The following is a 14,541-nucleotide window of genomic DNA, read 5'->3' as shown; positions in this document are numbered from 1 at the left end:
GCAAGCGTCAAAGGGGGGACAGCGGCATGTCGAGATCCAACGAGCCACAGAAGCAGAGAGCAGAAATAACAAGACCACGTCATCATCGCATATCAAAGTTCTCCCACTTTGCATGACAATACGGCAACTCTACACTCTACATCAGCGGAAGACGAGGGCACGCTCAAATCAATGCGTTTCCTTGCTTTGCAGAGATGTACAAGTATTCCCATGCTAGTATTTTCAACCTACCACTACCACAGTCACACTGCACAAAATGGAGGACATGCTGCACTGGAAATCGCAAATCTAGACTTAATATAGACTTAATGAACAATAGTGATGACTTGGATTTACAGAATTCAGTCCTTCACTCCTCTGGTCATGCCTTCTGACTGGACCTAAGTATTTTGGCAGAACATCTTGGACTCCAAAGACATCTTGTGTAACAATCAGGTCACGTTGGCCGCCCAAAGTCACGTAGCCTTCTTAGGTTCGACTCGAGTTTACCAGAAGAAAAGTCATATTCAATGTACAAGAAAAGAGTCATTTTACATTTGGCTTTGGTACCGTTTTTTGGTGAAAAAAATGTCTTGGTTGTACACCATCTCGGTTATTGTATGCCGTCCCAGTTATCATACACAGTCTCAGTTATCATACATCATCTCTGTTATTATACATCATCTGGTGATCATAAACCATCTCAGTTATCATTGACCGTCTCGGTTATTGTACGCCATCACGGTTATCGTATGCCATCTTGGTTATCATACATTGTCTCGGTTATCATACATGATCTGATTATCATGAACAATCTCAGTGATCATGTACAGTCTTGGTTATCATACGCCATCTTGGTTATCATACATCATCTGGTTATCATAGACTGTCTCGGTTATTGAACGTCATCTCGGTTATTGAACTGTCGTCACGGTTATCATACACCATCTTGGTTATTAAACATCGTCTCGGTTATCATACATGGTGTGGTTATCATGAACAATCTCAGTTATAATGTACCGTCTCAGTTATGGTATGCCATCACGGTTATCATATGCCATCTTGGTATCATACATCGTCTCGGTTATCATAAACCATCTCAGTTATCATGTACCGTCTCGGTTATCGTATACCCTCTTGGTTATCATACATCATCTCTGTTATGATAAACCATCTCAATTATCATGTACCGTCTCGGCTATCATACAAGCATCCAGGTGTTAATGACTCTGTGATGAATGGATCATGGTTCTTTTAGAGATGGGGCACTATAGACAGATTCCACCCAGGGAATCATCTTTATTATGTGTGTGAGGCTGGTTTATTTGCTCATAAAACACACACAGAATGACAAACAACCCTGTATCTGTCTCCTTCCTCCTTTCAAGCGATGAGGCGTTAAAGTGCATCATGACAAAAACCAGGGGTTCCGCTGTTAATGTTTGTCTGAAAAGGTGCATTACACATGCGAGTAATGCAACAAAGCCTATAAAAGCATGCAAGCATCCCTCAACTTCCTTTCAGAAGTCTATCACTTAAGTGCTATGAAAATCTCTCTTTTGTCTCAAATTTCGATTGTCAGGGATCCCAGTAACTAGACACAACCCGGCCAGGAGAGAAGGTTGGGGGCAGCCCAGGGTATCATTTAAGGTGATGGGGGGTAGGGGGGGTTTAAAGTATCACGAGCGAAAGGAAATCATGGCAAGGCAAAGCAAAGAAAGTGCGAGAGAGACCTTACATCATTGCCGGAGATGGTGAAGATCCTTTTCACACGCTTGTAATCTTCCTCAGTGGGTATGAGCTCTGGGACCTGCAAGCAGGACCAGCAATTGCATGCAACAATGTGCTTTGGATGAAGGGAAAGCATAGCGGTATGTATGGAAAGATGAAGACACACACACACACCTGTCCACTGGATGTAGAATGAGCCTGGGGGGCTGCAAAGGGGGATGGCTTACCATTGGTGGCCTCAGGTGGACAACTGGTCTCCTTCAGTTTAAGACAAAGATGGAATGGAGGCATGACAGTAAGTGATGGAATGAATTGAGTTGAAGCTTTGTGCATGTGCTGCTGATGACATGCTCGAGAGTACATCGGAAGTCAACTTGAGTAAAGCTTAAAATGCATATCGTGTCACAGCGTGGCTTTGCTGGAGGGAGTAAAATCAACAGAGCTTTGCTGGAGTATTCCCCAATACAGTTGACAAGAATGAGCATCGCATCCATTTTCATAAACATGGGAATTGGAACATTATCCTGCTCAAAAACCCACTTCCAGACTCGTTCCAGGCTCTGGTGTCGTGTCAAGTTATGGATGAAAGCAACACGCGTTACACACAAGCCCTAGACCAGGGCTTGCCAAGCTTGACTTCATTACTTTTGTCAAGGCCCCCGAGACAGAACACTTGTCCCAATGTCATCTCCAATGCAGCTTCCAAAAATGATGTCCTGATGTCACCAAGCTAGGGTTCATCCTCCACATTGCATTATTAGACTGTGGCCACGCCCCATTTATCACATCTCTTGATGTTTGGCCAGCCACTTTATTCCAACGATAGCGGTCATGTGCGACACTGGAGACATCCGACATATGGACGATTATCCAGGAAGACCTCCCCTTACGAGCTTCCCTGGGAACTCCAACTGCTGTTCTGGGATAGTGTGGAACCGTTGAACCATGTGGAGGTTCCACGTGATAGCGATACCAGACACAACGCATGCAGTGGGATACAAAGCCACATTGGTGGACAGCATGTTGGGATATGACATGCAATAAGTTGCCATTTGGATTTGCTTACAGGCCCTCCCTCAGCAAGGGCACCCCCGGCACCATGGTAATGCTTCGCTAGCAGAGAGTGACGCTAATGAGTCACAGCTCAGTGCCTAATAGCAACTCTTACTGACTGGACTGGGCTCTGAGCGCACCATTACGCCCACTGATGAGGTCTGGACTGATCATAAACTGCTTTGTGCACTCAGTGAATGTTCATTTTACAAGGCTTCATTATATTCAAGCACATTTTTGTTAGCGATAATGAAGACATTTTGAGAAAAGCGGCGGTTACATCCACACAAGAGCGACTATGGGGTCCCCAAGGTGGAACGTGTCCTTCAGCAAATGCTATGCCCTCTGTTATTATCACTCCACATGCTCCACTCGGGGTTAAACAGCAAACATGCAGATTGCTTCACTCTGTACCTCTGCTTTCTTCACAGCAACCGAACGTGGCTTTGGGATAAACCCTGCAGGGGGTGCCAGAGGGTCTGTCTTTGGGACAGGGAGGAAACCTGCAGGTCTTGCCAGTTGAGTCTGTTTTGGTGGAACCGGACTGGGTTTTCTGGCAGGTATAAAGCCAGCCGGAGGAGTCAGAAGATTGTGTTTAGGGGCTGGGATGAAGCCGGCAGGTGGGGCCAAAGGGTCAGGCTTGGGTGAAGGGTTAAAACCCGTCGGTGGTGTGAGGGGGTTTGATGTACTCTTGGGTACACTTGGGGATGGAGACTCCTCGGGCGGTTCCACATTAGTGTCCTCCTGTTTCAGCTCCTCTTTTACATCTTCTTTGCGGTCTTGGGTGCGAGTGCGAGGTCGGTGTTCCTTTGTTCTTCCTCTGCCCATGAGGCTGGTCAAGCCCATGGAGAGGTCATCCTTATCCTCCCCAGAGGACTTGCTGGTTTTCGGTGCTGAGCTTGAGGTGGCCTTAGCGGCCTCGGACACAGCTTGTTGATTCTGCTGGTCCGTCCCTGCAGGAACCACACGCCGAACAACTCTTCTCACAATCTTCACCACCTTTTTACCACCGGACTTCTGTTCGTCTCCTGGAGTGTCTGGACCGCCCATTGCAGCGTTACTCGTGGTCTCTTCGGCTGATGCTGCAGTTGCGTGTGGACCACTTCCTGTGTCTAGCCCGGGTTTGGTGATCGCCTGTGACTGACTAGCATCTACAGCCTGGGGGCAAACACATCAAAATGGTCATTTTATGGACAAAGTTGCCAGATTGGCACCGCGCTGTACAGTTGGCATCACTATGATACAGACCACAATGATCAAATGTTGTCATTGTGTTACCGTGCTCATGGTGCGCGGCAGTCACCAGGCAGCGTCAGTGGCAAAGGAGGAAGTCAAGTCGAGCGTCCGGATCGATAAGTCGATGTTCAATGAATGAACCGAACCGAATGCTCTTGACTTTGCTTTGCTGCTTTGCATCAATAAGAAATGAACCGTCGACAGTGTGTATTCTTCTTTACACCGCTCTACTGCCCGGTGGAAAGGTATCTTAAAGCCCCCATTAAAACAAATGTGGATGCAATAAATCCATTACCTTCAGCACTTCCTTTTAATTGCTTTTTCCTGGCAAACGGCGAGCTCTGGGCATCACTTAATTAAATGATTCAGGAGACAATGAAAGTGCATTAAGTGCAACTGCAAACATTTATGGCATTAGCTCATCGCCGCTAAATTGGCTCGTAAAAAGAAGAGGATGTTTCAATTTGGAAGGGGCTAACATAATAACCAGTGCTGACAATAAAAAGTCAATTTGTAGCAAATGTCCTGTACCTTTAAAAATGGAACCTCAGTTTTCGGACGATTCAGTTTATCTTGTCTTGTCTTGTTTTCAAACTAGTCCACGGAAACCAAACGTCCACATGCTGGTGAATGGACAGTGGTTCTTTTCCAGTTGGGACACTATAGACAGATTTGTCTGTATTATGTATTTGTGTGATAATGGTATATTTGTGCATGGAATTCTGCACACAATTTGTCTCCTTCCTTCCTCCAACGAACACAGTGCACTGTACGCTAATGAGGCGTTCAAGGGCCCTGATGTTTTTCTGTTAGATGAATATGTGCTTTTTTTATGAAATAGAGCTGCCAAAAAAAGAAGTCGTGAGTGGCAGCACTTTGATAAAGTGAGTCAGAAACACGACTGCGTGCCCTCTGATTGGCTGGTGACCAGTCCAGGGTGGACCCCGCCTCTCACCTGAACTCAGCTGAGATAGGTTCTAGGGTACCCCCACCAAAGATGGATGGAGGAAACACAAAGGAATTCAAGTAGGAAGGCAGCGTCTGTCACAACAGGAGTGTCATGCAAAGATGCACACCATGCAAAGATAGGAACCTATAACAGGCTTAACCTTTAACCTTTAATCTTCCAAACGTGTGCATGGAATGTGGGTGTCAATGTGTCTTTTTTCACTCAGAATCTGAATGACATCAGCAAGCATCATAAAACGCTTACTTTAAAGTGATAAAACACAACACCCATCCATTCTGTTCTTGTTGGCCGCCCACATGGGACTCATGCATGTCCCCGCATATCCCCGCATGTCCCCGCATGTCCCCGCATGTCCCCACATGCCGTATCTATGGACGCCTGTTTTAGTGGCGGTGGCTCCAAGACTGCTGCCCGGAGGATTTACGGGAAAATGGACTGGGTTTTTGTACATATATTGGGTTTTGGAGCGGACTAATGACCAAAAGTGAGGCCCCCTGTGGCGCATGCTGGGACTGCAGCGTCAACTGTTCATCTTTGCCAGAATTCATCACATGGGTGGCCAACCTCCAAGACGTAGTAAAGCACTTACATCTGCCTTGTTGTCAACTTGAACCTGCACAAGGAGAAGCAAGACAAATAGTCAAAGCTCAGCCTCCTTTCTAAGGCCATGCACAACAAAAGGATCAATGTGGAGAAATGAAGTGAAAGCAAAAGCACAACAAAAAGTGGACTTCCCTTTTGCTCCCAAAATGAAAAGCGTGATTTGTACGCCATGGTGATGGGCCGGATGTCATGAAAGCAGCTGCTGGTGGCGAGGAGAAGAAATGAATGCAATGCTGACAAAGGGAGAAACAGAGGAGGGTGTGAGGCGGTTGGGGGGTTGAGGTGGAGTTGACACGGCACTGGGCACTAGGACCATGCGGCACATGATGACAAAACAGGATGACACTGTTGCTACCAGCGTACAAATCACCACTAGCATTTGTCTGGATGCCCATAAGCTAACCCCCCTTTACTCCTTCACCATGGTCCACCCCTCCCTCACCCGACTCTCATGACTCAAGATCCGCAAAGTAGGACTCCTCTTTTAGATTACAATACTTTAGAGCCTAGAAAACACGTTTTTAACTCATTTTTAACATTATTAGACATGAAGTAGCACCCCTACAGTCCTTTTTGCACTCCTATTGGCCAACATGGGCAACATAATAAGACATCAGTAAGCATGGCTGACAAGATCTGGAGAGAAGAGTCCTGTCTCGTGGGCATGAGTCCCGGGATGAAAACCGACCAATTCATTGGTCACACAATAAAAGAACATGAAGTAGGTTATTTTGCTGCCATGTGCACGTGTGTTTTTCTCACAGCATCAAGTCGATTACAGGGAAGACGTGTCGCAGCTTTCATCAGCTGCACCTATAAATAGTTTCAGCAGCAAAAGGAGGCCATTCTCAGATGCCATCAGGGCCCAAATGGAACCGCAAAGCAGAACACAAACACACACACACACACACCCACAATCCACCTGAGGCCCAAGTCCATTACCTTCTCTCTAGGCCTGGTTAACCTTCCAATCTTTGCTCCGTCACTGAAGCAGGGCCAGGGTAGGCTACAGGGGCCGGTCGCTTTAGAGTGAGTGAGGGGTGAGGGCATCTTGGGGGGCGGGGTCAAAATGGTCCAAGGCTGGAGCGGGGGGTGGGGGGTGTAATGTGAGATGAGCCGGGCAGTGAGATAGGACAGCTGCTGAAACGCAGATAGTCTAGAAATAGAACCCTCCCCCCTTCCCTGGTGACTGGGGGGGTCTCCCCCATTCACTTCCTCAAAGTGTCACATTCCTGCTGTTTCCTAACGCCGCTCCTGTTTGGCTGAGCCCAACAGCCAATAAAACAAGCAAACACCGACATGTGAAAACATCAAAAGCTTTTGTGCCTGTGTATATTCATGTTTCTACTGCACATACAGCATATTGGAAGATGATGTATTCAAACAAGAAAGACGTCACAAGAGGGCGCCATAGTCCCACATACGACTGTATGTCACAGTTCCACGAAGAGATGCTGTCTGGCTGTCATTGGCTTATAACAGCACCTCATCCATTCAATCAGCTTACATTTTACTGCACGTCAGCCTAAATAAGACCACCTGTGACGGCGCCAAGGGTTTGTGGGTTTGCATCCATTTGCGAGTGAGCGTACAGTATGATTGATGTCTTGTTGGGTTGGCAATACTGTGTTCATAGTGTATTATTATTGACAAACATCCTCCAGATATGACAAGGGCCTATACGTTAAACAGATGGTGCATCATAAGCATAACAACAAGAGACCTAGCCAGGCCTAGCACACTGCACAGCTTTCTCATGACAGAAAATAAGCCCCAGTAATTGGCTGGGTATGTCTTTATTTTTACAACCATACGGTGTTACATATCCATCTTCCACTGTAACATTTGAACTCCACTTCAATTTCAAGCGCAATAAAGCTTTAGATCTTCGCCGCATGGACCAGCTTGTCCAGCGCTCTGCTAATCCTCACAGTCAGTCAACACCGTGTAAGCCGTTTGTCCACACAGCAAAGATTAAAAACTCATACCAAGTCATTCTGACCCACTGAATCAAACATGCTCTTTTCAATGTGGCTGGCTTGAGAAACCACACACAATTTCAGCTGCAACAATTAATCGATGATTAATCAATCATGCAATTAACCAAGAACTATCTTGATATTGAAGTGTTGAATATTTCATGCATGAAAGCAGGGCGACTATCTCCCCACACGTCAACCGTGACTTTGGGACAGACGGGGGCCACGCCTCGCTGGACAAAAGGGCAAAGGTCAAACCTTGGTTAGCGTTGTTCATTTATTCCAGGAATTGGACTCCAACCAAATAAGTTGTTAAGACAAAAGACGTTATGCTTTCAGCATCCGAGTTGGAACATGTGCGTGTTGGCGATGAAAAGGAGATCAACATTGAAGCTTATTTTCACTTTCATTGAAGACGTGAAAACAGGAAAGCGGTGGTTGATCTCGCTGCCACACGGGGACTCTGGGAACCATCACGTGGTTGCGATAAAAAAAGAGAAAAAGTCCCATTTTCCCAAGAGGTCGACATTGTCTTTGGATTTTACTTCATTCATACAGCACAGTAAGCTCCATATCTGTCCATGAGTACTAGGTACTTTCATGAGTGGGGGGAAGAACATGGAGGTTGTGTTGTGTGGACAATGGCTCCCCCTGATGGATACACTTGGAACACAACAAACGTCTGGCTCACATGCCTGGATGAATCTGTCTTGAGAACACTTCTCCTCTGCTGACATCATCCATCCACCTCACCTCAAATGTGTCTGAGGCTGGCCACAATAAAAGGTCACAAGAAAATGTGATCATCTTTGACTTCAGCTCATGGAAAATGGGAGCAGAGGCAAAAGTTTGGCATTGGTTATATTCTAATTATCAGGCCTATCTGAATAAGTACGACGTCCGATAAAGCCGATAAGATTAAAGATCATCTCCCGTGACCTATCAAAAAGGTCATATGTTAGTCCTGTGGCGTGCTGGCAGACAGCCTGCAACAAACATGGCGTAGATGGCGCTGCAAGTGAAGACATTTCAAAAACAAAAAGATATCAGACAAAAGATCCATCTACAGCTCCAGTTTGCCAAATCCAACTGTGTTGGAGTTTCTTGCCTCCAGGTGTACCCCAGCTACTAAAAAATAATAGATGGAGAAAGCCATCATTGGTTTTGGTATCAGCTTGAAAAAACGTCATACATCCCATGGAAGGCAGGAACACTCAGAGGTGGAGCAGGCACACACCTAATACGTACACTTGTCCTTTCCAACCACATCGCTGCTGTTGGTTGCCGAGCAACCGTACACAACATGACAAGAAAAGCCAATCAGTGCACCCTGTGAAAGATTTTAAAGCAACCCTTGGAACATTTGAACCTCCTGCTTAGGTTCTCGTCTCCAAACAAAAAGTCTCGCTGCATCACCTTTGCTCAATCCAGTAGGCCTGCAAGCCACACGGCACAGGGCACATGTTCCTGTGTCTACAGCTCCAGGTCCCCCATCAGGATGCTATTCTAGCAAGCACCTATAAATAGTGCTGCTGGTTCTGGGTCAGCCTCACACATAGACGTTCCTCTTTCCTCGGTGTCCTGCATACCGACCATGGAGAATGGAGGACAGGGAGTACATGATGTGCATCATATTCTATGATCTGATTGCTGGAATAACCCCTAGACCAGGGGATCCAGACTTTTGCTGGGGCCCTTGCCTCTCGGGCCCTAGCCTCTAGCCGGGCCCTATATCTAGAAGGGCCCTAGACCCCTAGAAGGGCACTAGACTCTAGCCGGGTCCTAGCCTCTAGAAGGGCCCTAGCCTCTAGCCGGGCCCTAGACTCTTGAAGGGCGCTAGACTCTTGAAGGGCGCTAGACCCTAGAAGGGCCCTAGATCTTGCAGGGCCCTAGACCCTAGCCGGGCCCTAGAAGGACACTAGAAGGGCTCTTGACCCTAACCGGGCCCTAGACACTAAAAGGGCCCTAGCCTCTAGAAGGGCCCGAGCCTCTAGCCGCTCCCTAGACTCTTGAAGGGCCCTAGACCCTAACCGGGCCCTTGACCCTAGCTGGGCCCTAGACCCTAGCTGGGCCCTAGACTCTAGCCGGGCCCTAGACCCTAGAAGGGCCCTAGACTCTTGAAGGGCCCTAGACCCTAGAAGGGCCCTAGACTCTTGAAGGGGCCTAGACCCTAGAAGGGCCCTAGACTCTAGAAGGGCCCTTGACCCTAGCCGGGCCCTAGACCCTAGAAGGGCCCTAGACCCTAGAAGGGCCCTAGACTCTAGAAGGGCCCTTGACCCTAGCCGGGCCCTAGACTCTAGAAGGGCCCTTGACCCTAGCCGGGCCCTAGAACCTAGAAGGGCACTAGCCTCTAGAAGGGCCCTAGCCTCTAGTCGGGCCCTTGACCCTAGCTGGGCCCTTGACCCTAGCCGGGCCCTAGACCCTAGAAGGGCCCTAGACTCTAGCCAGGCCCTAGGCTCTAGCCGATCAGCGGCCCCACTGTGCCTCCACCTCCTATTGACTGGTGGGACTTTGGGGCCATTTTCTTTTGTCAGGGTTTTTCTTTTGAGATGATTCTTGAAAGGTTAGATGTTTGTTTCTGTATGCCGATATCCTGAACACTGGATTCATATATAAGTGAAATCCAGCTTAGGGCTTCCACATAAAAAGTTTCTATTGGCTGTCTTATGGTGTTATACCTCTCCTTCAGACGTTTTGCTGAAGGGGGGGATTAGGTAGAATGGTGTTCTTCTCCAGCGTATGTAAATGTCATGATGGGCCAGGGTCAAAGAATGAAAGCTAATAAAGAGTTAGCTTTGCTTGCACGTGATTATCCACATAAAGACTTGAATAGGCTCACACCACCATATGGCCCAGCACTGGAGTGGCGCTTGGACCGCTGTCTACTTAGCGCCCCATTGTTTGTGTCAAAGGGGGCTGGGGGATGGGGTGGATTATATACACACACACTCCCCAGTGAATACAAGCACAAAAGCACACACAAGCCACGTCTGAACGGTCGGAATATTCTTCAGTGCAAGCCTTGATGAATGGAAAGAAGCGTCAGATTAGGAATAACGTGCAAAACAACGCTTGGCTGCGGACTCTTTTGGAAGCAAGCTAACAAGCTCACGAGAAGGTGTATCGGTGCGACCGAGTGAGCAAGTTGATGGGACTTTGTACCGTTTGTTTCGTCAACATATGCCTTGAAAAGAGCTACTTTACAGGTATGGATTGGGAAACACAACAGGCCGTACGGCATCTCAGGCCCTTGCCCAATCCCATTTCAATGTTGACAATCATCCCATTAAATTGATTCTTTCACACAAGTTAGGAGACTCTTGGTCTCACTGGGTCAAAGCAAAGCTGACACTCTATCTTCTCTTTTTGTCATGATTGTTTGGGAAATAAAGACAGAAGAAAATGTCAAAGACACACCGTCGATGAACCGTTGACATACAATCCATACGTAGTTTTAATGCGTGTGCTGTTACAACAAAAACCCACTAATCGACCACCATATGCATGTTCTCACAATTTCATTGGCTGTTCAATGCCTCAGCCATCGTTAACATTCCACTTAAGTGGCCCAGCTGCGTAACTTAGACCAGGTGTACCATGACGAATTATCCAGGGATGTGTTCTCAGCCCCCTGTTGTTTACCCTGATGACTGTCACCCCAGATACAGCAGCAACCACATCCTGAAGTACGCGGACGACACAACATTTGTGGGCCTCATTCAGTAAAACAACGAACTGGCTTACAGGGAGGAAGTGAAACACCTCGTGGATTGGTGCAAGGCGAACAACCTGGTGCTGAACGTTGACAAAACAAAAGAGATCATCGTCGACTTCAGGAGATCCAAATAAGCTCTAATATTCTCTCCGGGTACTCCGCTTCCCTCCCCCATTCCAAAAACATGTTAGCTTCATTGGCCACTCCAAATTGTCCATAGATATCAATGTGTGTAGGAATGGTTGTTTGTCTATATGTGCCCTGTGATTGGCTGGCCAGCAGTCCCCCACCCTAGTGAGGATAAACGGCATGGAAAATTAATGGATGGACATGTTCAGACCAACCAACTAGCCAGGCCAACCAAATGTCCAACTTGTCCAGAATGTCCAAAATGTGTCAAAGAGAGTAAATGTACAAGTTTGACTTTGAAATAGTGTGATGCTTGAAAGGTGAGCTGCATTAATGTTTGGTGGCTGGTGTATAGCAGGAGAAGGTTTCCACTGAGGTATACACACAACAACCGGCCCATGGACAGGCCGATGGGGTAGAGGAGGAATAGGTATGTTTGGAAAGCGTAACTTACGATGAAGTCTTCCTTGTTGTGGTCTTGTGAGGTCCTCAGCCAGCTGCGATTCAACTCACTCAGCTCCAAAATGGGCTGCACCTTCAGCAGCACAGACTCTCCAGATTGACGGATCATCTCCACAATCTCATCCCTGCTCCTGTTCTCGACCTTGATCCCATTGATCTCCACCAGCCTGTCTCCTGGCAGCAGGCCCAGCACCCCGTCCTTGGCGGCAGCACCGGGCTCAGCAAAGTGCACCACCCGCCGACACAGGCCTCCATCAGGCTGCCTGTCCAGCATGGTGGTCCGCCTCAGAGAGAAGCCAAAATCTCCAGTGTTGCGCCGCTTTAGCTTCAGTTCTCTCGGGTCGGGTACTGGAGGGGCAACGAGCGCAGGTAACTGCAGGTCAACCCCTGGGAACGTCTTTTCCACGAGCTCTGGGATGTGAACCCTGTATGGCTTTTGACCTTTGCCCCCTTGGTAAAATATCTGTGGCCTCAATTTCTGCCCGTAAAGTCTTGAAGCATCACATGCATTGTTCCCTTGGGAGCTAGCTGGATGCTTCAGGCTTGCCCAAGAATTCAACCTGGCTAATTCCCCAAACTTAGCCGCTCTCTCCTTTACGGAGCTGCGTATTTGGTCGTGGTCAACGTCCTTCGTCTCCTCAAGAGGTCCCACATCCTGCGCTATGCTGTTGCAGCTGGTCGGGTGTTCAGCATCCAGGTCTGTGAGGCTGAGATCCTGGCTGCTTGCCACCTTAATGGGAATAGGACCCGAGATCTCCAACTTGCTCCTCGATTCCTTCTTGGAGCTCCCCCGATTGAGGTGAAAGAAGCCTCGACGTATGCTCATCTCTTCCAGACTCTTCAACTCGGCGGGGGACATGCGCTCCTTCTTCTCCTTTTTGTCTTTCTTCTCCTTGTCCTTCTCTTTGTCTTTCTTCATCAAATGAAACATTGTCTCCGGGCCCGTGCTTGGTGGCTGTCTACAGCCACAAATGGCAGATATTCATCAAGTCCTGGAAAACATGATGATATCATGTCAGCTACAGGAGAAGAAACATACATTTTAGTTTGTCTCCCACAATCATTTATGAATGAATCAGTGTAGATGTTTATATTTACAGTATGTAAACAAATACAACTAATGCATCTGCACTGGTACAGCTGACAAACGTAGGGTGGGTTGGTGAATGGATGGATGGATGGGTGGATGCATGGGTGGATGGATTGGATGGGCAGATGCATGGATGGTTGAATGGATGGATGGGTTGGTGGGTGGATGGTTGGGTGAATGGATGGATGTCAAGTTGACGGCTGTGGCCTGCAGTGAGATCCTTAGCGCTCTCAACCATCACTCTGCGGACTCTGGTGCGTTCTCCAGACCAGTCCAGTTATACATCTTGCTCTTAATAACATGAATGATCAGCAACCTACAATTGAATTGGTAATTATCACCATGGTTCAGTGACACACAATTCACACCCAGAATCACCAGCCGTACCATGTTCAACCACGATGAATCAATACATGACACGCGCCAGCCATCCTGCTCACAGTCCTCACTTTGACTGGCATCATGGTGATGTCACTGGCTGTGGATGTAGCTGTGTAGTTGTGTGGAGCGCCACTCCAACAGTTCTAATACTACGCCCATCCCAAACAGCTAAAATGTCAGCTGAATACATTTAGTCCCGTATGTGACAGCGTAGCAAACTAAAGCCACACGAATAAACGTGCTGTTAAATCACCTGTCTGACAGTGTCAATGGAAACTTTATACAGCAAAGGCATTTACTTAATAAAGTATTGGACTGTGCAAATGTACCTAATCTTGTGGCTGGCAATGCTGCCCTACATAGAAGCATATTTAACATAACATCAGCACGGAGCAAACATTTATAAAATACTTACCTTGCACGTGCATGCAGCATCCTTTGTGTGTTTTGCCAAATCCATAAGCAGCAGAGTAGATATCAATAATGTTACCTTACGTCTTGTGAGTTGTAGCTAGTACTTAGGACTGCGATTGAGGATGTCTGTAGTAGTACGAGCGAGGTGACTGCACGCTATCAAGTGTGTCTATGTTGTGCTACATCCCGAGGGCTTGGATATAATTCTAAGCTGCTTTGCCCTCATTAAAAGCCTGCTAGCCTCATGGAAGGATGTCAGTTCAGCGTCTACCACAGAGTACAACGGCTACAAGTCACAATCAACAGCATCCTACCTGTAGCCCGTCGCCACGTGTTATACAAGGTGTTATTTCAAGTTTCCAATTTGACTTACGTGAAAGTGGGATGAACTTGTGATGCCTTCCTGTAAACACCTGTAGACATCCTAGACGTATTGGGGGGAACTAATGCAATGGACAACATAAATTAATACATTGTTTACTTGTGCGTACCAGTTAGCAACACAGTCAGCGTGGTCTGGGGGAAAACATGATTATAGGGTCAGCACTTTCTACTTCCATTTTCTGCACAGTGCCCCTAAATTAACTATTAAATACTTATTCAAATGTTTTGTTTATACAATTTCGTGTGTTGACGCTGCTTGAGTGAAATTCCCACAGCACACGGTAGCATTGGTGTAACTTGAACACTAGCGACACCTAATGGTCAAACTGAATACTGGGTCAAGTTCATGTAGAACAACCGGCTGTCACATTTATGGGGTCACAAAACAGCCAATTTACTGCTAATATGAGTATGT

At 47.3% G+C, this 14,541-nt stretch overlaps 1 protein-coding gene across 1 annotated transcript in view; it reads right to left on the bottom strand.

The window, feature by feature from the left end:
* The window catches only part of LOC131132200 (unconventional myosin-XVIIIa-like), an 82,720-nt gene extending 68,680 nt beyond the window's left edge, over positions 1-14,040 (bottom strand). The window contains exons 1-5 of the mRNA XM_058077610.1: positions 13,744-14,040; positions 11,850-12,876; positions 5,559-5,582; positions 3,178-3,921; positions 1,718-1,789 (exon numbers count right to left, since the gene is read on the bottom strand). Of these exons, the coding sequence (XP_057933593.1) occupies positions 1,718-1,789; positions 3,178-3,921; positions 5,559-5,582; positions 11,850-12,788 (1,779 nt within the window). The 5' untranslated portion in view covers positions 12,789-12,876; positions 13,744-14,040. The remainder of the gene's footprint in view (positions 1-1,717; positions 1,790-3,177; positions 3,922-5,558; positions 5,583-11,849; positions 12,877-13,743) is intronic.
* Between the last annotated feature and the right edge of the window lie 501 nt (positions 14,041-14,541).

The sequence above is a fragment of the Doryrhamphus excisus genome, chromosome 7 (assembly GCF_030265055.1).
Source record: "Doryrhamphus excisus isolate RoL2022-K1 chromosome 7, RoL_Dexc_1.0, whole genome shotgun sequence".
NCBI lineage: Eukaryota > Metazoa > Chordata > Actinopteri > Syngnathiformes > Syngnathidae > Doryrhamphus > Doryrhamphus excisus.
The sequence above is the reverse complement of the archived record's forward strand: the minus strand, read 5'-3'. Positions and strand labels throughout refer to the sequence as shown.